The 22104-nt window shown below is 49.2% G+C and overlaps 7 protein-coding genes across 7 annotated transcripts; 3 read left to right on the forward strand and 4 right to left on the reverse strand.

Moving 5' to 3' along the window:
* Positions 1-615: 615 nt before the first annotated feature.
* On the reverse strand, positions 616-4695 carry N7481_011445 (putative cytosolic regulator Pianissimo; the record flags this gene model as incomplete). The annotated part of the gene is made up of 4 exons (XM_057270664.1): positions 616-1023; positions 1072-1993; positions 2154-2908; positions 2959-4695. The coding sequence occupies 4 exons, from the start codon at positions 4693-4695 to the stop codon at positions 616-618; spliced, it is 3822 nt and encodes a 1273-aa protein (XP_057117838.1).
* An 822-nt stretch (positions 4696-5517) lies between these two features.
* N7481_011446 (prephenate dehydrogenase (NADP(+))) lies at positions 5518-7587 on the reverse strand (the record flags this gene model as incomplete). Its single annotated transcript, XM_057270665.1, has 7 exons — positions 5518-5673; positions 5749-5880; positions 5942-6541; positions 6616-6764; positions 6845-6956; positions 7004-7064; positions 7493-7587. The coding sequence occupies 7 exons, from the start codon at positions 7585-7587 to the stop codon at positions 5518-5520; spliced, it is 1305 nt and encodes a 434-aa protein (XP_057117839.1).
* A 405-nt stretch (positions 7588-7992) lies between these two features.
* N7481_011447 (40S ribosomal protein uS11) lies at positions 7993-8627 on the forward strand (the record flags this gene model as incomplete). Its single annotated transcript, XM_057270666.1, has 3 exons — positions 7993-8074; positions 8143-8215; positions 8315-8627. The coding sequence occupies exons 1-3, from the start codon at positions 8011-8013 to the stop codon at positions 8625-8627; spliced, it is 450 nt and encodes a 149-aa protein (XP_057117840.1). The 5' UTR covers positions 7993-8010.
* A 697-nt stretch (positions 8628-9324) lies between these two features.
* On the forward strand, positions 9325-10797 carry N7481_011448 (AAR2 splicing factor family protein; the record flags this gene model as incomplete). The annotated part of the gene is made up of 1 exon (XM_057270667.1): positions 9325-10797. One exon carries the CDS (start codon positions 9325-9327, stop codon positions 10795-10797), a length of 1473 nt encoding a protein of 490 aa, XP_057117841.1.
* Positions 10798-11038: 241 nt separating this feature from the next.
* Positions 11039-12295, reverse strand: N7481_011449 (branched-chain amino acid aminotransferase, cytosolic; the record flags this gene model as incomplete). Its single annotated transcript, XM_057270668.1, has 2 exons — positions 11039-11823; positions 11881-12295. The coding sequence occupies 2 exons, from the start codon at positions 12293-12295 to the stop codon at positions 11039-11041; spliced, it is 1200 nt and encodes a 399-aa protein (XP_057117842.1).
* A 6164-nt stretch (positions 12296-18459) lies between these two features.
* Positions 18460-18907, reverse strand: N7481_011450 (uncharacterized protein; the record flags this gene model as incomplete). Its single annotated transcript, XM_057270669.1, is given in 2 exon segments — positions 18460-18614; positions 18634-18907. The coding sequence occupies 2 exon segments, from the start codon at positions 18905-18907 to the stop codon at positions 18460-18462; spliced, it is 429 nt and encodes a 142-aa protein (XP_057117843.1).
* A 193-nt stretch (positions 18908-19100) lies between these two features.
* N7481_011451 (putative C6 transcription factor) lies at positions 19101-21349 on the forward strand (the record flags this gene model as incomplete). The annotated part of the gene is given in 7 exon segments (XM_057270670.1): positions 19101-19155; positions 19173-19255; positions 19312-20013; positions 20062-20213; positions 20288-20476; positions 20532-20879; positions 20956-21349. The coding sequence occupies 7 exon segments, from the start codon at positions 19101-19103 to the stop codon at positions 21347-21349; spliced, it is 1923 nt and encodes a 640-aa protein (XP_057117844.1).
* Between the last annotated feature and the right edge of the window lie 755 nt (positions 21350-22104).

Consider the following 22104-nt stretch of genomic DNA (forward strand, 5'->3'; position numbering starts at 1 on the left):
ATCTGGGTTATATTTCTACAGCGAAATTACCGAATCTGTGATCGCTAAAAGGTTCCGTTCCGATCTTTTCTCATCCCTGGAGTAGTCACCAATCACAGCCTATGTATCGCGGAGCCAGCTTGAACCTCACGTTCTTGTCATCCTTCAATTCCCCCAAGAACCTTCGGATGATCTCGAGACGAATTATTGACCATTACCTCGATCATGCTTAGCCAATTCAAACATGGCAAGGATGATGGACTACACAGACTATTACATACTGTTGCTAAGTGTTGGGATTGAGACTACTAGTACGCAGAACATGCAGTTGATGTCATTTCATGTCTCATCCAAGGCCAAATTCACCGCCATGCCAGTAAAATAAATGCACAGAACAGTGAAACAGAAGAATAGAAAACAGATCCCAGCGCGTCGTCATTTGCTTATAACACCAGCAGATCCAAGACTCTTCAGAAGCCATATATTTCGAATTGATGAAAGGGTACGCGGCATGGTGATTGCGAGCAGTTTTGCGGTGCAGGGGTATTCCGAAAGGGGTAGTAGTTCGGTCATGTAGATTTGGGGGGTGGGGGCAGATAAATAATTGATCTATCATATAGATGTTATCGTCAATCTCTATGAAGATGAATCAGAATCCGTTCCGGATGAATCTTCGTCGAGAACGATTCGGCGCATGACGGTCTTGTCGAATAAATCAATGGCGAAGCGCCGAGCTGGTAGTCGGAAATGATGACTCTCGAGAATACATAGGGTTTTGCCGAAAAGATGAACCTGGTGGAATTTTTCAGGTTGTTTGGATTTGATGCTATGGCCATGTATGATTAGTAGTGACTCGCAGAAATCGGGAGGTGAGAGACGATACCTATGCAGGTCTGTGGCTGCTCGCTTCGAAAGAACGGTGTTGCCCATATCGACAATCAACTTCAGGATCTTCTGATTGGTTGCGTCCGGGTCTGTCGTTGCCTCCTTGAGTTTATTTTGGGATGTACGTTTGGCATCCGATTTGTACCCCGGGAAGGAGATCTATCTAGATTAGCTATTGCATCTATTAGTCGACAGAAGTGGACTTACCAGGAATAGCTTGCGATGGTCTGTCGGTAGGCAGAAGCCTAGAATATGTCCATTCTGGTCAATGGCAGAGTCCCATCCAAGACCTCGCAATACCTGTAGCCCGTGTTTGCTGCGGGAGATCAGCCCTAAGACGAAGAAAGCAGTGCCTCGCATCGTCAAAACACCTGCGCTCTCGGCTATCGTTACAATGCGTTGCACAATCTCTGGTTCGAGGAACGGGGCGCCAAGTTCCATCGACCCGACATTTCCCACGGCCCAGAGACATCCCTTAACCTTGAGGAGCACCTCGTAATCTTCTTCTTCGAGTTTGAAATCTCGGATTGTCCATGCGAATTCGCTAAAATGGCCTGATTGCTCCAAAAGCTTACAGCCCTCGGCAGTTCGAGCAAGCTCTCGGTAAAAGTGTGGGGGCACAACACCGACATCTTGCATATCAACCAGGTCTTCGGGTGCATAGCTACTGCGTCGTGGTTGATCAACGTAGGCTCTTGACAAAGCCGCTTCCACGAGGGCCACGTATGAGTCGTTTCGACCGAGGAACCAGTCGTCCATCTCTTGAGTGATGTAATCCAGACCGTCCAAGTAATGGTAGCCGACTGAAGTCGATAAGAAGCGCAGAAGCAAAGGTGCACCAATCTCACCCAAGTGATCAAGAGAAGGCCGACATTTGACCACGTACTCGAGATAGTCACGCTGGTTGCATGCTTCTTCGAGAATCTTCACGGCAATTTGGCAAACCGTGACGTCCGGGTCGTATAGCTGAGTCACAAGAAGCTTAACAACCCATTCCGCATTTCCAATTGCCTCATGCGTAGGCACAGTATCACTGCCGACAGCATACTTGCGAAGAAGCTTGGTTGCAAAGATGCGGATTTCTTTGGATCCGATCGTGAGGGCTTTTGAGAGCATAACGCGCAGGTGGCTATCTCGGCTGTAGTCCATGTTGCCAAGAAGGGTCTGGATGAGATCGTTGCGTCCTTGCAACTCGATGATATGATAAAACATATTGAGCATGTGCCACCTCTCCATCATGAGAAGCCCCTTCGCGTCACCGCTCAACGTCCCTAGCATTGCAAAATAACCCCCCACTCATCGTGTTGGTCATCTGGTCTCGTGAGAAAAGTGGGGATGCAGAGGTTAGCCCGCTCATTCGGTCCAATTGTGCAAGGCATTCGGCGACCTGCCGCAAAAACTTGTTCTCGGCGAGATACTTTGTGCCTTCAGGAGTCTGGACAAGGGTTCGCATCAAGGCACAACCAGTCCGAACGTAACGCTGATTTGGCTTCGTGTTTGGCACAAGAGCGAAGCGGTATTTGAAAGGTCTGTAGAATCCAATAAGTCGCTTCATGAATTTCGAGCCTTTGATGGCCTCATCCATGCGCTTAGGGTTCGTGAGCGGACCCTCGACGAGACGGTGAATGAGATCCCACTTCCACTTGATGTAATTGGAGGTGTTCAACACATGAGTTTCCATGATGGCATTTCGGAATGTTTGTTCATCCATGGTCGGGCTCAATTTGTCTTTTGTTTGTTCACCAGGTAGCAAAGGGGCCGTGAAATCCACGTCCATGTTGTAACGACCTGGGCCTGAATAGGCCCCGGAGCGCGCTAATGTCCGATTGATACTTTCAATCTGGAAAATCGTCGATGTTGAAACGTCATGGTTGTCGGTATCGAATTGGATGGCGGGAGGGATTAGATTTGGAAGGACTTGGAGCTTGGCACTGGTTGCCGATGGCAGGGAATGATGGGCCAACTTGAGCACTTCAGTCAGGAGAAGAGTGGCTTTTCGTCGGAGTGAGGGATCTGTCTCATCCTCAATCAGATCCGAAAGGGCCTATACCGAGTTAGTATCCTTCGTAGCTTTCGCCTTGAGAGTTTTCCTACTTTGGGCAGACCGGCCTCGATCAAAGCCGCCAGTATCAGGGTTGAAAAGTGCGCCGTGAGATCGAATTTGTTGCTGGTACTCTCGGTGAATGAAGGTGTGTGTCTTGATTCGGTATCAGAACGCAGATTCGAAACTCTACCGTATGTTGTGAGTCGCCTGCCGGCAAGGAAAGAAGATGACCACGACGGGGGTTTTATTCGCAGTGCATCGAATAGCAGTTCCATGATAAGGTCACGGGCCTGAGGGTCGGGATAATGCAATGACTCTAAGAGAGAATGCAATGGTTTCGCGTTGTTCCTAGCGAGAATCACAAGGCCAGGCCACGTCTTGAGCATGGCAGAGATCGCGCGAGCCGCAGATTTTAACCGCCCGTTGCGAAGAGAGTCTGCCAGAGAATCGGTGAATGGCGTTAAAACAGCTTCTAGTTCGCTTCCTTGCAGGTATTTCCGGCTGCGTGGGGTGTCGAGGATATGCAAAAAGCTGGATATCAAACTCTCCGAAGCACCAAATGTGCCTTCTGCCAATGCATCGTGTAAAGCAGAGAATCCACCGGAAGAAGCAACGAGCTCTGGATCTTTGATCAACATTTCCGCTAGAGTCATGATGGATATGTTGCGTAGCCGATCCTCGTTGTGCTCTGCCACGGAGACGATTGTGCGGACGACAGCACGCGATATCTCCTTCACGCCATCTTTGACATCAAGAAAGGCTCTCACGAATTTGAGAGCTTGTTCCCTTTCAATGCTTGATTTGCTCTCTTTGACGAGAGATAAGATAACGAGTTCATCTGTGTGGAGAGCGCGAATGGTTTGAATGGATTTCCGATCTGCTATGGCATAGCGAGTCAACCGATAGCCCGCGGCGACCACTTCTTTGCTGTCGCTGAGGAGCATGATTTGAACACGCAATCCAAATACAGGCCATGCAAGGTCATACTTGAGGGCCGGATGTCGCTTAAATAACTCGACCAGATTGTTCGCGCGCTCCACATAGAAGTCAGGCGACATACCCTCGATCTCTAATGCCTGAAGGGTTTCGGACAACACATATGTCGGGGATTCCATGTTCCCATCTTCGTCGACCTCTTGGTATCCATCCAATGATCCCCCGCCATTATGATTGCGGGAGGGTGAGCGCATGGGACTACCTCGAAAAAGGCTGGAAAGTCGACTGCGTGGGGGAGTTGTGGCCGGCGCCTGCGCGCGTAGCAGCTCTTCTTCAAGCTCGTGTTGTAACTCGGCCAGTTTGCGATTTGATGTGCTCAGCTCAGATTCTACCTTGAGGCGCTGTTCTTTCGTTTGCTTCGGAGGCTTTGCCAGCAGTGCCTCGAGCATATTCTCTGTTCCAGTCTTGATCTTTGTTTCTTTGGCGATCTTTCCTCGAAGAAACGCCACGCGCTCGTCTGAAGTATTGAGGTCTTCCTCGCCAATCGATTTACTGGCTCGTCGTGTGTAGGTTCCATCGGCTCGCGGTGTCGTACTCCGTGAGGTCATGCTCTTGAGCTCCGCGCTGAAGCTACCGGGCCCGCCAAACGACGGGGCCAGCGACGAAGGCCCTCGAGTGCCGGTGGTAGCGCTACCTCCAGATCCAGACCTCCCATTCCTTCCCGACCTGGGGACTGCATCGTTCCAACTGCCATTCTCTGAACCGGCATCTTGGCTCATGGAAGATCGCCCATCACCTAAGGCGCGGTGCTGGGTGGACGCAGAGAACGCTGATTGGTGTCCGGAAGCCATGGAGCTCCATCTAGCCACGGGGGCTGTCTATGACGAGTCGCAGGTATTCGGAGTGTCGAAGGGCCGCATTGGGGTCCGGGGAGGTTAAAGGTCACGTCGCGGAGCAAGGGCTCGAGTATGGGGAAGCGAAGCGTAGGGGCGGAGGGAAGTGGGCAACTCCGCAGTCACGGGCACGGATTACAGGCTGGATGATCTGAGAGTAACAGCTGCAACCACGACTGGCCACGGACTGGGGTTTAGCGAAAGAGCGGCATGCAGAGAAGCGATCTGCACGGGTAGACGATTGTCCCACTCGGTTGACCTTGGGGGGGAGCCTGATCGCGACCAACAACGGATGACTAAGGCATCGCCCACATGAACGATTAGCTGTGTGAAGTGAAGTAGAAGACTACTGGTATGGTCGAAGCAATAATCTGTTGGCATTTTATGATAGATTACGAGGTTGAATGATTAGAGAATTCGAGGCCAGAGCCAGCGACTCCTGGGAGTACTACATAAGCTTTGTGTACTGCTGCTATTTAGTTAGCGATGTTGTATACATACTACTCTTTTAAGCCATGACTGAACAGGGCAACTTCCCGTGAAAATTTCCTGCAATGTGTCTCCAGAAAAGGGGCTATTATGTGTATCTTAATTCATCACTAGAATCATCTGGAACTGAACAAAGTTAGAATGATACACGGCATTTGTTGCCTTACTAGACACTGAAGTCTCCCGAAACGCCCCCGCGAAATGCTCGAGTCCCCGCCTGTTATCATACAAGGCATATCACATATTAGACCGAAAGACCGCATATTCTTGTCATATCACCACGCCCGTTTTTCAGGGATTGTTGGTTGTCTTCTCCAAGATCGTCTTCATCATCTCGTTACCAAGCTGTGAAGCCTCCGGGAAACGAGGAGCGAAGTATGAGGCAATCCGCTCAAAACGATCGCGGTAGGATTCAAAGTCGCCGAAAGAGACACAGTCCGACCAGGCCTGTAAAGACAAAGATATATGATTAGCAAAAAGAACGGAATGGGGTAGTATTATCATGCGACTAGCAGTACTGACCCGAGCGGCAAATGTGAACTCCAGATCATCCGAGCGGAATGTATTGTCATCAATCGCAGTGTCCAGAGCTTCCTCGAGAAGTTCAGGGTTACGGAACAGATATTCAGTAACACCAAGCCATAGTCGGAAGAGCTAGGGGAATATTAGCACATTGGAGACTGACGGCAACCAACCCTTATCAGCTGAGACATACCGGGGTCGAACAGATCATATGATCATAAGGAACAATGCCAAGTTTGGACCAACAGTCCACGATGGCGAGTAGACTGAGATGGCTGTTGGGAGGCGATTTCTCCCGAGACCGGTTGGACAGAGAGAACCGGTCTAGGACTTCGTCCTTCAGCAAGAGGTCTTGTGCCTCCTGGCCCTCCTTGAACACGGCAGCTCCGGCCGCCTTAACTCGTTGTTTGAGCTCCTCGCGATGTCCTCCAAGCATGAGTTTATAGAGTTCTGTGACTGACTCGGCATACTGGCGAATCTGCTGCTTGGCAGCCGGATTGAGGATAGCGAGACCGGCGTAAACATGCCACTTGTTTGCATAGATGCGCAAAGTGATGTTGATCTTCACGTTCTCAATGCCACCCACCCATCGGTTGATTTCCCAAGGGAATTGGTTGTTGGCCTGCCATGCGGTTCCCATGCTCAGGAAGGCGGCATGAGTAACGGCCTGGGTATCGGCAGTAATTCGATCATGCATCTCGCCGGTAATGTAGACATGTTTGGATCCAAAGGAGGACAGGATATGATCGACGAATTGAAGACTTTCATCCGAGGCTCGATGCTGAATTAGGACCTGGACGAGAGGAGGGGCGTTAGTTCATGTTGAACCGGGCTGGAATCAAATCGGACATGGGTGTGATGCCCTACCAGAGGCTGACCCTTCGGATTGACTTTGGGTCCATGCAGTGAGTGGCATGATACGATCTCTACATCGGACGGTAGGTGCTTTTCAAAGGCAGCAAGCTCCGGGGCCTTGCAGGAGGTCTGACCACCAACGATCGCCCCGACCTTGGTTGCTTGAAGTAGAAGCCTCGAGTCAGATAGATTGATCCATTGCAGGGGGGGGCATTGGTTCAAAAATCAATTGGGGACATACAGGGCCCGTACTGTGCCACGACACGGTCGATGACACCAGCCTCTACGCTGTAAAGAATGAAATCGCTAAGTCTGGAAACGAGATGTCCATTCGGGAATATGGTGATCCTTTGCTATATACGATGAGCCTCTGGGCGTATTGGCCCGGCGGGGGACGTACTTGAGAAGCGAACTCTTGTGTCAAAGATTCATAATTCTCAGGTCTATCACACGCGTTTATCCTTTTAATGAAAAATATCAAAGTTTATGTTAGTATCAAGATTCTTGAAACCAGGTATATCCCGCAAGAGAAGGCCAGATGGGATCTGTTTTAAAAAGAAGCCTATTTGAAATATTCAATTAGCATCATGTCGTGATAATAAATGGCAGAGTGAATCAAAAGAACAAAGCAGCTTCAAGAAGCTTCTCAGACAAGAAAAATTAAGGTAGCGAGTATTTTACATCACCGACGACTCGGCGATTGGCCGGGACCAGAATGGTTTGCCGGTTATCACCGAGTCATGCTCGAGCCAAATGCACTCAAGTCATCATTGGAATTGGGGGAGGGGTGTATAGAGGTAGAGCAGAGGAGATCAGGATGAGCTTACCATTCAAGTATTGCTGGATGCTTGCGAACAAGCAGGACAAAGACAAGGTGGAGGGAATTTACCTCCATCCGGCAGCACTGAGACGCTGGGCATACATTTTGCCCATGTCACCCATGCCGATGATGCCAATAGAGGCATCCTCCATGGTTCGTCCCATTCCGGCAACGAGTCACACTTGACTGATTCTGCTGGCAGCTGTGTATTGGTGTCGATTGTGGTTAGTAAAACAGTGGTATGTATTCGCTTGAATCGAAGCACCGGTTTTTCCACCGGGTCAGACGAGTTCGCGATGTCAATTGGAGTGCAGAGAAAATGTCATGTCTTGCGGAAGAGAAAGAAAATTTAAATAGGCAAGCTCAGCTCGGGTGACTCACCGCCCACCGGGCCGACTGCACGACCGGTGAGCCACGTGACTCGTGGTCGCTTGAGCCAGGACCAGCAGACTCTGTAGACCAATCAGAGACGTCGGATGTGCTAGGGCACACACCCACTTTTTTTGCAATCTCATTCTCATCCTCAATCCCGCCGCTTTTCTCTCTTCTCTCCCTCCATATTCCATCCACGACAAATCCCATCCACAATGGCCCCCAAGACTGCCCCCAAGGCTAAGGAGAACGTCTCCCTCGGCCCCCTTGCCGGTGACGGTACGTGAATTCCAATTTTTCCGTGATATATTTGGCAAGATTGCTGACTCAATTTTCGCATGGAACAGGCAAGCTCGTTTTCGGTGTTGCCCGCATCTTCGCCAGCTTCAACGACACCTTCGTTCACGTCACCGATCTTTCGTACGTTTCTCCCTCTCTATATGCGCTGGAAAAAAAATAGCTGCATATCCGTCAAGAAAAATTCTCGATTACGTTAGCTGACACATTTCTGTTCTACAGCGGCCGTGAAACCATCGTCCGTGTCACTGGTGGTATGAAGGTCAAGGCTGACCGTGACGAGTCCTCCCCCTACGCTGCCATGCTTGCTGCCCAGGACGTCGCCGCCCGCTGCAAGGAGCTCGGCATCAACGCTCTGCACATCAAGATCCGTGCCACTGGTGGTAACGGCACCAAGACCCCCGGTCCCGGTGCTCAGTCTGCCCTCCGTGCTCTTGCCCGTGCTGGTATGCGCATTGGCCGTATCGAGGATGTCACCCCCACCCCCTCCGACAGCACTCGTCGCAAGGGTGGTCGCCGTGGTCGCCGTCTTTAGAGGTATGCAGGAATGTCTTTCATATCCTACTACGTCTTTACGTTGTTGGATTGGGAACAACCTGCAGGCCCTACCTGCAATTGTGGATGGAATAAACGCGAAGAACGGCCTATGTCGCCTGGTCTTCACCTTCTATCACGCCCTAAAAGTTCGAACTCAGCTTTCGCTGTTGAGCTAGGTAGTCTGATAAGACGACTGAATCAATTGAACTGGTTTGAGTTACCTTGATCCTTCTCGTAAATATAAATTGTAGTGTATTTGTTAGTAGTGAAGTGTGGCAATCGAGCAATCGTGCTCATGGTTCGTATCATATGACTAGTAGGCGACTTGGTGACTTGGAGACCAGTCAAGTATTGCGTTAAGTGGCCCGCTCACCGCGGGGAGCTTCACGTTATCGCGGGGCCGATAAAAAAAAGGCGAGCTTCACCACCACAACCTTGAACAACCTCCAAAGTGCAGCGACCTACACGGTGTTGGAGATCTACATAAAGCTTTTCTGCCATATGCGCTGGAACATGTCACCAGTCTGAGACCATATTTTCTGCCAGGGACTGATGGCAGTTCCCTGTTTCCCAGCATCCCAACATCAAACAATTTCTTTTTTCAAGCTGGACAAGGGCAGCACGCGAATGACCTGATCAGATCCAATAATATCTTTTCCACAAGGCCCAAGCCTCCACGAACCTGAACCGCCGCGATGTCTTCCTCGCTCCAACCGTCGCCAACTATCCTCCTCCCCCACCTCCCTCCCAAGACCCTGGTCGGTATCGATCTGATCACCTTCACTTCAACGGCCAATTTCCACGGTATCCGCGACCTTCCGAAAGGATGGCACTTCCTGTACACCGGAACCACGGAGAGTCTTTCTCTTCGGTGCGGCGCATGGTTCTACGTGGGTGACATCAGCACGGCAGGCCATGGACAGAATGACTCCGCGATCGTGGTACGAGATCAAAATACCGGGCCAGAGATCCTCATCTGGAAATGGAATACGGAAACGGAATCGCTCTCATCGCTCCGAGAGAACCACGATGCTGATCGACAAGAGGCCATGCGCTTCAAAGCGAACCTGGGTGGGATCTGGCAGACCGGGGGACTATTTCGATATCGAAGCCGGGTGTCACCAGCTATGCTTTCCAAGCAACCAGGCTCAGCCACGGAATCGACACAAAGTGCGCCGCAGGCGGAAGACGACGAGGAGACCGAGGAAAGTGGCCGCAGAGACTGGCAGCAGCTTACCGACTGGATATCGCCTAGTCTGCTGACCCGCATTATTGGCAACCCTGAAATTGACGTGGATGGTCACCCACGATGGGATTTGACGTCTGCCGGCACGGCTGATCGTGATGCGGATCATATTCCCGGACTTGATAAGCCCAAGGAGAAGTCAACTGAAGACCCAGAAACGCCAGAAAATCGTGCCGAAGAAGAGAAAGAACTTGGGTTTCTCCCTGTCGACCTTAAGCAAACATGGCGAGAAGGTGCCATTGGTCGAGAGAGAACAGACGCTGCTCAAGATCGGTCCTGGGCACTGGGTGATTTGATTCTTCGAAACTCGACTTCAGTATCGGGTGAGATAACAGTCGATGAAAGAACCGGCGAGATCCAGTTGCTCGGAGAATTGCAATTCACGTTCCTTATGGTGATTACCATGATGAATTTCTCGTGCCTTCAGCAGTGGAAGAGACTGCTGGGGCTTATATTAACTTGTCGACAAGCAATCATCGACCGCGAAACCTTTATGAGCGACGTTGTCCGGTTACTGCTGTGTCAGCTGCAGCGATGTGATGATGTTGAGGGAGGCCTTTTTGAGATTGATGGGGACGAAGGTGGAAAGTTCTTGCTTGAACTGCTCAAGAAGCTCAAACGATCTGTGGACCAGGTTGTTGAGAAAGGAACACAATCAAAGGTTAAGACAGAGCTGGAGAGACTCGGGGCTTGGGTCAAAGAGGAGTATGATTGGGAACTCGCCCATGAGGACATCTTAAAACGGGGTACGATACAATTGGAAGATGGCGAGGAAATTGAGGTGGAAATGGAGGACAATGACGAATACGAGGAAACAGGCGAATATGCTCCTATAATCGTTGATCTGGACGAAAGCAGTGCTGTGTCTGATGTCGTCTCTGACGATGGGGAAATGTCAGATCTGGATGACATGAGATACTGAAAGAGGCCCGGCCTCCTTTTCCCTCTCTTCAAATATAACTTTCAAATAACGACAATGTTGATACGGAACTGGCTACGTGAATGATTAACAATGTACTTGGTTGACTCTTCCGAAAATTCCTAAAAGTTTGATTTCTTCTATGTACATCAAATAATCCCGTAAATCATGAAGATGCAGATTCTCTGATAAAAACCGATCAGAACGCAACTGCTTATGCATCTCTAAAAATAAAAGTTGTTGTCTATTGCTCTTCATCCTCGACAACATATGCCCACTCGTGCTCCTCTTTGCCAAACATGATGACCTCGAGCCAAGATTTGATCTGGGCAGTGTAGCCGGCGGGTTCGCCCTTGGGGCCGAGGGTGCTGATGTCGGTGTCGTTGTTGCGGATCATAGCAACGGGGGTGATGAAGTAGGCAGTTCCAGACACAAAGGACTCGACAATGCGACCTTCGTTGGCAGCCTTCTCGACCTCTGCAATGGTGATGGTCCGCTCAACAGCCTCGAGGGGTGCCAGGTTACCAACAAAGTTCTTGGATAGACGATCACGGACAAGCTCGAGGACACTGCGACGAGTCACCCCAGGCAGAATCAGCTGGCTATCGAGAGGAGCGGTGACAAGTTCCAGCTTGCCAGTGTCGCCATTGTGCCAGATAATGAAGAAGTTGCTGGCACCGGCCTCAGTGACCTGACGATCCTCGCCAAACAGCCAAAGGATCTGGTCGAAGCCCATAGCCTGGGCCTTACCGTGGGACTGTAGAGAAGGACCGTAGTTAGCACCGAGCTTGGCCCAGCCGAAACCACCGGGCCAGGCGCGGATGGTGTCGGGGGTGGAGCCGAAAAGCTTCAATCCCTTGGAAGGCTCGGTTTGGCCTTCCTTCTTCATCTTGCTGACATCGGGCCAGGGGACGGCAATGATGAAGAGGAGAGCCTCCTTGGGGATCTGGACACCCAGGTGAGGGCCGTTACCGATGACGGTAGGGCGAAGATATAGGAAAGAACCAGGTTGCTCCTTGGGCAACCAGCCTGTTGGAAGTCAGTAACAGCTTCCCATATATTAAATGGGAGGGAATCGGCACATACGAGGACCATCAATCTGCATTAGCTTGGCAACAAGCTTCTTGAGCTCATCATACTTGAAGCCAGGTAGAGAGGAGCGCTGAGCACTAGTGTTGAGACGCTCGCCATTGCAGTCAGGGCGGAACAGGCGCATCTTGCCATCGTAGCCGCGGTACACCTTCATGCCCTCAAAGCATTCGGTGGCATAGTGGAGAACGGAGGCAGTGGGAGGGATGCTGAGGTTTCCGTAAGGCTTCACCTCGGGGGTCTCCCAGCCATTGGCAGCAGTCCATCGCACGGAGACCATGTGGTCAGTGCAGTAGGAGTGGCTCAACTCCTCAGGCGAACCAGGCAGGGGAACATCTCGCAGGTTTGTGGAGCGAGTGATATTGAACTTGGAGCCGTCAAGCTCGGCGACGTGAGGTGCAACGGAGCCCATGTTTGATGTTGATCGATAGTTGCTGTGCTTTATTTTGTGAAAGAACAGTAGATGATATATCCAATTTAAGGAAATTTAGATTCTTCGGTCCAAGGTGAGTCACTGTGCGGGTCAACCAATTTTCCAAGTTGCAGTCAATTGGAGAACAAGATTGTCCAGTGAAATAATAATGCAATTGAGAGTGAAGTAATAAATTGAATAAGATGAAAAAAAAAAAAAAGACTTGAAACTGCCGACGCGAGGGGAGTATTATATGTCTAGCGGTTTGCCCCGGCTCTGGCTGCTATCAGACCGGACCGAAGAAGATTTTTTCGCCGAGCGGGAATGGAGTTTGGAACTTCGCCATCGAAAGGCCAATCGAACCAATAGCATAAAGCGGAACGGGATTTCCCCATCCTCAACTACAAATAGAGATAGCCGCATGTTCAGACTAGGTGTAGCCATCTCACTCCGGGCTTTCGTGCAACGAACGCTAGGGTGCGGCGGCGTTGTTGTGCCGTACGCCTTACGCCCTGCGAATGACAGTCAAGGGGCGGGATCAAATGGAGGGGCTGATCCTCTTTATCAAGCGGGTCCACTTTTTTGGTTATTACCCCGACGGTAACCGTGCAGATGGGGTTGCCAAATAGAGCGAGTCTGTTCCAAAAGAGATGGGAGATACGGTGTTGTGGTGTACGAAGATGCCAGGGGAGGAATACGTGGGCTGTAATTTGATGATGGCAGAGGATATCGGCAAATCATAACTGATTTTGTCGGTCACGTTTTCCACTGCCGAAGTATAAAATCAAGGGCGTGGCATGCATGCCATGGCCAGCATGACGATGTTGACAGAGTTTATTGGCGCACTATACTGTATCAAGAGATCGTGACTGTGGGCCAATAGTTTCGACAATCTGGGTTTGTACTAGCAGCGAGAGTTGGTCGTCGTAATTTGTGCTACAAAGATACATTAGGTCCAAATATGTTATAATAGATCTGCAGCCACCGCGATACACGAGGAAAGAGTCCATCCCTTAACTCGTCAGCAAATAACATGCATGTCAAAGACTCCAGCGTAGCTCATGGACACTTGAGGGGACACAGCCCGCCTAGAAAAAGTCAGAGCGAGACTGCTTTTGTGCTTTCTTCATTTCCAACATTACGACAAGACAGAAGCAATTCTCAAATTTATTTATTGCTGGGGATCGCTGGGAATTGCAGCAATAATTTACGAGCTTTGAGACTCTCTAAATTTTGCTCCAAGGTTGCATACTTGGATGTACCGAATGGTACTATTATCGTACATTCGAGTTGAAAAGTCCTTTGAATACATTTGGACCTGAACAGAGAACCCCATCTCTCTTCACTGAAAGGAATTTAAGTAGCCTGAATCCTTGTCGAGATGTACCAAAATAAATGTCACAGAGAAAGTCAAACTTGCTCTAAGGCCAATATTATCATCCTAGGGTTTGGGGTGTTTTCTTCGATCCCTCAAATAGTAAATCAATTTTTTTCATAATTGATGATAGGAAATTGTATCGTGCGGCATGGAATTACAAGGGGAAATGCTATATAAGGATCACTCCATATCAAATGAACCCAAATCAAACTCTTCAACCAGGATACTCTGATTTATTTTTTAGCCCTGATTAAACAATAAATTAGCCAATTGATTCAACTGATTGGTAGCATGATGGATAATCCAGATTATTTGGTGCAAGATAGGAAGAAGCTCAAAAGTTCGTAAAAATGGATGGCGAGTCGTAAATGGACGGCCAGTCGTAAGCCAAGCCCACTGAGTCAAGTTTTTAGCTATGTGGACATTGCTTCAGGGATCACTGCAAGCAACGGAGAGTCGACTCCTATATTGGTCGCTCAGACTTCTGCCCCAGCTGAAAACAAGCGTGTCGAGGAGCCGCTTCAGATCTGAAGTCCAACAAATATTCTGGGCCAGATTTGAAGGACAGATCACCCAACTCATCACAGTCATCTTCCACTCTGGGGAAAAGGTCATTTAGTGCGGCTCTTAAAAGTTCTAGCGATGGCAATGAAGAGGCGGCACGGCGCTGTCGACAACGACGTTATACAGACGACCACTGGCGCAGATCTCTAGAGCAGTTGCCGCCGGGATCCGATCCTTGTTCAGTGTGAACTTCACTGTCAACCCCGACTTCTGACCCAGCCAAAACCCAGCCTTCCCAGGAAGATCTACGCTCCACCAGAGGCTTTCAGCCAGATCTGAAGAGCAAAGGCCGCAATTTTGCAACACCAGCTCGGTCTGATGGGAAAAAAGGATATAGTGCTGTGTCTCAACGCTCTGTCAGAAGTAATCAACCTCATTCAACGAACGGTGGAATCGGATGGCATAACAATCCAACATCCCACCCGGTATCTCAACGGAATACATATCGCAAAGGTCTACCTATTGATGAAGTTCCTGAGGAATACAGAAATGCGATTTTGTCGCTTGTTAAGAAAGTTGGACAGGCTGAAAAGGTATTTCCTTGAAACTTCGCGCTAACCTTTACAAGTCATCATCTAAAAAATACCCTTTTGCAGACATACGGCCAATTAGTTGGTAGTCGATATTGCATAAAGTAAGTTCGAACAAAGGCTTCAGACTACGCTTATTAGTTCATGTATCGCTTTACTGATATCAGTCATATAGGAGGTAATGTGGTTCACAGATCTCAACACAATCCTCAAGATCCAGCTAAAATCGTGAGTGTCACAATTTACGGAGATGATCGTTCGATAGCCTGCCATATTTATCCGAATGGAGACGTCACAAGATGTGCAGGGGATATTTGGTACAATGCAAACAGTCCTGATAATGCATCCAGTCACCGCAATGCCCACAGTTATAATACTGCCTACAGTATAAAAGTGCATGCAATCCTAGTCCTGGCATTTCCTACGCCGTTCAGGTAGCTGGCTGAGAATATGTGATTTCACCCTTTGGAAGTATGATGGAGACCCTAGTGGGATCACTAGACGGATTTCGAGTTGGTTTTTGGTTTCTGTTTTGAGTTATCTCGGCGACTTTCTGTACTCGGCAACTGAGGATTCACGTACCTCATATATTTACACTATCGTTTCAAAGCCTTCAAGTTGACAATTACCCGCCTCCCGAATCTCCAATGTAGGATATGGGATGTAGAGTTGGGCTCAGCTTAGGGACCTCAAATTTTGGTAAGCGGTCGTAGCGATGATGAAGTTCGTTAGGTTCACGAGCTCTAACTCAAGCACGTAGAACCAATAATTGGTAGCAATGTATACTAGTATTATATGTACACCTGTAGTTGGTTACATCTCATATAGGCACCTGTAAGGTAAGTACCACGGTGATGAGGACAGAAGTAAACTGCGAAGCTGGAATTATTGGATCATTTCTGGTCAAAGTACTGTGCTTCGTAAATACATACATAGAGCCCCACAGAAACCCGTACTCAAATTCGGATTACTTAACGCAAGACAAAGAAAAAAAAGCAAATTGTTTTCTTACCCCAAGAATCAGCCAACAGCCGAGGCCGAAGTCGACCGGGCGCAAGGCTGTACCAAGATAACGTTCACAGAATTAGATTTCCTAGCGTCGTCCCTGCGAACCAGACCAGCCACCAAAGTAAGTACTCCTTCCACCAATAATAAAGCTTCAGAATGGCGGGTAAAAGAACGATTTAGGTGAGCCCGTCCAATCCGTCCAATCCGAAAATCTCGCAACGGAAATAAGATGCGAGGAGAAGGTATTCGCGGCGTTGACGCGACCTGTCTCTATTTTTGGCAACCTTTTACTTGAATCCTATCTGGCACCATGTCGGGTACAATTCCAATTAGAACGGGACGATCAGCTGGTACTACTAGTCTACTAGTATCGACAAAGCAATGTTGGTCCCTCAAAGGGCCCTGGTACAGGGCTATGTACTCCTTAGCCCGTAGTCTGTAAAGTAGTATATGTATGTTTGCACATTAGTATGTCTAACAATGCAGAAAAGTGTCCCAACCTTGGAGTCGAGACCAGATGTGAGCCATATCCAGACCTTTGTGTGATAGCTAGTGTTAGTGACAATAGCTCGCCGCACTAGTGCTGGTACACTGCTCAGTCAGCATCCGTACCTAGATGTACAGAGTACATGGCTTACGATGCGGTTTCGGCCCTGCGGGTTTCAATGGCACATCCCATGTATAGGCGGCATTTAATGACTTCTCGTGAAATGCATGGCCAATGTGTCGTTGTTAAGATTAGGTAGCGCGCTAAGATTGAAGATAGGTCTTTGCGCTGCATTTGGCGGGTCAGTTGTTTAGGGACGTAGCCTGGCGGGAAGACGAACCGAGAAGTCAAAAGACAAGAAAGTCTCGTGAGATTTTCACACTCCAGTAAGAGAGCTCGAGAAACAGAAGTACGATGGAAATAATTTTGGCTACATATGTAAAAGAGGCATGTCGACAGGCAGGGTGGCAAAGCAGCCCGCTGGTTAGCCGGTTGTTATTTCCGGATTTCAGGTGAGATGGGCCATGATGTCAGTCCGTGATCTGGCTATGGAAAGATCTACATACTGTATGTACGAGTACATAGTACTATGTACTCGTAAGTGACGGGGTACACTCCGTATCCGTACTTCGCACTCATTGACTACTATTAGTATGTAGTAATAATATTTACAAGATCCACTCAGGGTCCCCGGTCACCAGCAAGGCTCTTCGAATATCTGGTTGTACATACATACAACACGAAGACCCCCGGATATAAATTCCGCTAAGTTACGCCTTAAAAAGCTTCCACTGTCAATGATGGGTCAAAGTCATCTTCATATTCTACAAATGGCAGGAGCCGGGTTTAGTTGCCAAGTGCGCTAGACTAGTCGAACGCAGCGCATGTATCTGAATATAATCCGTGCTTAAGAACCAGCGGAAAGATGACCCGCCAAGCTGCCGAGTGTGCCGAACACCCTATCATTCTTTACGTACGTAGGTTTCAGGTAAATTTCGCCACAAAGTCATAGACTGACTACCCTGGTCAAGGACGCATGGGTGTATAACTGGAAAACTGGAAAACAGAAATGCGAAAATGAATGGTGCGTCTACAGAGTAAAGAAGTAGATAAATCAAAAGGGGTGGGGAGGGGCGAGTCATGCACACATCTCATTGGGCGGAAATGAGCCACCCAATGGGCAAGGATTGAAGCGGAATGGACCCAAACCATGCCAAGGTTCAAGGGGGCAGAAACAGGTAATGAAAAGGGAGAGCAAAATATCGGTTGCGGGGATGCCGATCGGACCTGCAAGCTCTGGCTGATCAGGGATTTGGGGCTAAGATCACTGTACTAGTATTTGAGAGATGGGGCGAAATGTCCTGGAGAAGAGTGCCGTGGGACCAGGCCACTTCTCTCTAATCCGGATACTAGAGTTATACAGCGTACTTGGTACATGGTGTAATATGCTGTTTGCCATGTATGCTATCTTGGTGTAGCGTTGCGACTCGTGGTCGGTTCCCGTCAACCAAGTCGCCGGGAATATTGGCCATTCCAACGTGATCACTGGAAATGATCCCCAGATCCAATGAGTGGACAGTCAAGAACCTTCCTATAGTAGATCTTCGTTCGTAATGGGAAAAGTGCTTGAATGCTCGGTCAATCCGCAGCTGAGCGATTTGAGCATGAGCCACGGCTCTATGTATTCCAATCATCGGAGACGTAATATCAGATTCCTCGCACCAAAACCGGGTTAAACGTGGGAATTTTACGCCTGCCTACTGTACATAGGTCATCTCTGGTGGGTAGCTCGAATAGGAGACCCGATGGCTTGGGGAGGATTCAAAGATATGCGACGCTGCAAATCCGGATCCTGCCTGTATGAACCAGGTAGTGTGTCAGGTTGAAAGGCAAACATGAACCTGGACAAAGACGCATCTATGCAGATATTTTGGGTATGATTCAGCTGGCCTCCTGGGGTACTTTGCGGTCCATGCCGATAGCAAGATCCATTGATTGGTCTGAGTTCATCAAATAGAAATTCGAGGAAAGTCTTCCATGATTAGGCATGTAGATATCGTGGGGCGGTATCGAGACTGAAAGAGCTTCTGCGTGGGTCCATTCCACCAGAACGAGCCCGGGCCATTGCTTTCTTTGTTGAAGATCTCACGGCCCTTGTTTAGCGTTATGTGCGGTCTCCCCACCTCGCCTTTTGGCGTCACGTTCCGCATAGCGTTTCCGGTTTTTGACAGCGAATCTTACGCTGACCGGATTTCGGGCTAGTCTCATCTTGATGGGCACTAGACTTGCGTGGCGCTGGCTTTTTCGCCCTTCCAATCATATTGAGGTTCAATCCTGGACTACCAGGCCACCCTGGTTGTGTGACAGTTACCGACGGTTGCAGATGGTCGCTTGTTTGCTGGAAGTGTGAGTCCCCCTGGTCCTCGGCCGCTGAATTTCTTCATCTTGACATCCTCTGAGTCACAATTGCCTCCATAGACCCCCAACCTTCGAACGTACAAAGCACCCCAGGCTGTGAACGAGCCGAGACGACCCACGACCCGCGACCTACCATCCCACGAAATGACCCTCTTACGAATGTTATAGCTGCGGTACACGAAAATAATTGTCTCGTAACCAGATATCTGAGCATCGTCGACGATCATAACGCGGTGCAAATTTGTGGAAAGTTGGTCTCCTCCTGTTCTGCCTTCACGGGTGACTGAGACACGCGGCTAATTTTGCACCTGCATCGGTCTAGGAGACCAAGACTCCGGTGTCATATATCTCAATTTTGTTGGCAAAGGCTAATCCTGGAACCCCCTGATCCATGAACAGCTTCATCCGCCAGATTCGAAGATGGGACAACAGGATAAGAGCAAACCGTTTCTTCCGTTGGCCCCAGGGCCGCCGCGTATACTCCCCATACAGGCATCGATAGCCGTCAATCGACCGAAGAAGAACTCCACGGCCTGCCTAGCATGCAAGACAGCAAAGCGAAAGGCAAGCTAGCCGTCGGGTGGTGGCATAAGTTGAAAATCCATGGCTAATATTTGCCTTCTTAATATAGTGTTCTGGACCCCCGTCCCCGTGCAAGGCCTGCGTAGGCGCTAATGTCGAGAATGATTGCCACTTCGACCCAAGTCGTGATTTGAGGCGCAAGGTTGCAGTGAAGCGAACCATTCAGGAGCTCTCCGACGTTCGGGATCTATTAGAATCATTGCTGTCAACAGTTCGGCTCGCAACACCAGACAAGATCGGAGAGGTCGTTGGAGTTATAAAAAGCAATGGCTCCATGTGTGATATTGCGTTTGCCGTTGGTTGTCCAGTCACAAATTTTACGGACTCAGCAAGCCTATCAAATGCAAGCCAACTATCCAACTCAGAAGAGGGTGAGCAAGTGTTAGAGTCCCCGATGGGCGAGAATTTTGGGGCCAAAGCTCGGCGACCATCAGAAATCTCTGTGATATCGACATCACCGGAACGAGACCATCATATCGAGATGCCTGGAGCCACATTTGACCCTTATGCACGGGTCTCGTTGGAAAGTCTCTGTAATATCCCGTTGTATGAAGTACCGGCAAAACCGTGGACGGAGGTAACCAACGATGACAGCCTTGTGTCAGTTCTGGTATCTCTCTATTTCACATGGGATCATCCATGTGCACAGTTCTTGGACCAAGGAATATTCGTCGAACACATGAAGAGCAGAGACGTTGAATCGGAATTTTGCACCCCCCTTCTCGTCAACAGTCTTCTATCAATGGCAAGCGTATGAGATACCGTCCCCAAATTTTGTGTGTCAATTAACACCCCGAAGGCCCATTGTGACAGCCCTCATAATTATCCCCATATGGAAAATGAATGTTTTCGCGGAGAGACATTTTTCGCAGAGGCAGAGAGGCTGTGGAAAGCCCAGGAGGGCCGTCCATCGTTGCCGAATATCCAAGCTCTCCTGCTGATGTGCTCTGTGTATGTTCTCCGTCAGACTATGCAGGTTCAAATGACCTTTTATCTTGCTTTGATCAGACTGACGCTTTTCTCAGGCTTTCATGTCAAGGGAAGGCAAATCTCGGCTGGCTGATGTTACAGCAGGCGGTCCAATTAGCGCGTGATATGGACTTGCTCATACTCCCCGAGGCCCCAAATTCAAAACATATGTTCAAATATGATATAACGCCCGATATGGAACACGTTCGCAACATTACGGCGTGGGGCATCTCTAGCTTGAATGGGTAAGTGATGATAATACAGCGCATGGACGAGAAGGTGAGTAACCAACCTTGGCAGGCAAATGTCAATGAAGTTGAAAAAGGTGGCAACTCTGTCACAACCTGCAACTAAAATTGACACCGGCGGCGATCATGATTTCGACTGGATACCCTATCCGCGGTCAAACCACATCACCTATACCACGAAACGAGCACACTTGCCTGAAGTCAGACAGGGTCTTGCTGAATTAACAGATATCATGCTGCATATCGAGAAGCTTCGATATGACAAGGAGCTGAATTCAGACTTTGATCTCTTGATGGCGAGAGCAGAGGTGCCATATCACCAACTGCAAGAGTGGCTAGTAGCTTGGCCGAGCACGTCGCAGATTGGAATAGAGCCTGTTTCACAGATTCTGATTCTGCGGTGAGTAAAAAAACATCTAATGAGACCTCTTTTCAAGATTGGATCCTTCCTTTGGCTGACCCTTTTATGTTGGAAGCATCAAATGCGTCCATGTGATCATGCATCTCATAGAACTGCTAGTCGAGCGGGACTATCAATCGAGCAAGACTTCTCAACTGCAAGAAACTTGGCTTGCTCAGGTAAAGGAAATGGCACAGTGCCTTCGTATCCACCGCCAGTCCTATGGGATTAAGCACATCCCAAGCCAGGTGGCCGATGCCGTCCAGGGGGCCCTTCGAGTTCTGGTCCATCGCCTAGAGGATTTGGGTGAAGCAAAGCAGGCATTTATTGAGCTGTGTCGTTTTGGGGTTGCGATGGGCCAAAGGTTCAAGTCAACCGCTGAAACTATTCAGACTATCCAATCCTTATCGAGTCGGGGGTCGGTGATGCTGCCGAAACAAGCCATCGCGATTTTGAACGATTCGGAATGAGTCCCAGAAAACGGCGACGTGGGTACCTGATCCATACAGGCACATATGATAATATAACGGTGGGGTGCCGATGCTGAAAGGCCGAGGGTTTAAAAGGAAGGATTGTGAAACAGGATAAGCATCCCAGAACCGTCAAGACCTCGCACATAGGCCGGTAGACAAAGATGGTCGATGCGAACGGAATGAGCTTGTTGTTGTGGGGTCTGCCATTGCAGGGTTGGGCGTTGAGGACCAGACCGGTGACCGGGCCTACCATATGGAAAGACTTGTTGTCTACTTGGCTGGCTTATATAGTTCGTGACACATCGAAAACCAGTGCCAGCCAAACTAGATTAGAGCCTCGGAGGAATGCAGGAGAATAGGGCAAGGACGAAGTGCGGATGGTGTTAGGAGCCGCCTAGCCAACGTTCCCATCAGTCTGACAACGAGCAAGCAAGACGCGAGAATGCAGCTTGGACAAAGCACAATTGCTGTACATGTGGACATCTGCGCGGATATTTGAGTGCGCTAACTATGCTTGCTCGGGCCTCGATTATAATAGGAATGTTCCCTGTACTCGTTGGTGTAGTTTTTACTGATCACCCTAGAACTCACAATTCTGATCACTTGGAGCGAGCGTCTATCTATGACAGCATTTTATGACTATGTACTAGTACCACGATCTGCATTTTAAACCATGGTATCACGCCTGATGACTCGGAAGGACCTGAATTCCGATGCACAAGAGCTGGTTTTTACAATCATACTCTGCAGTG

The sequence above is a fragment of the Penicillium waksmanii genome (assembly GCF_028829765.1).
Source record: "Penicillium waksmanii strain IBT 27052 chromosome Unknown utg000009l:1.0-4314994.0:1.0-4318279.0, whole genome shotgun sequence".
Lineage (NCBI taxonomy): Eukaryota > Fungi > Ascomycota > Eurotiomycetes > Eurotiales > Aspergillaceae > Penicillium > Penicillium waksmanii.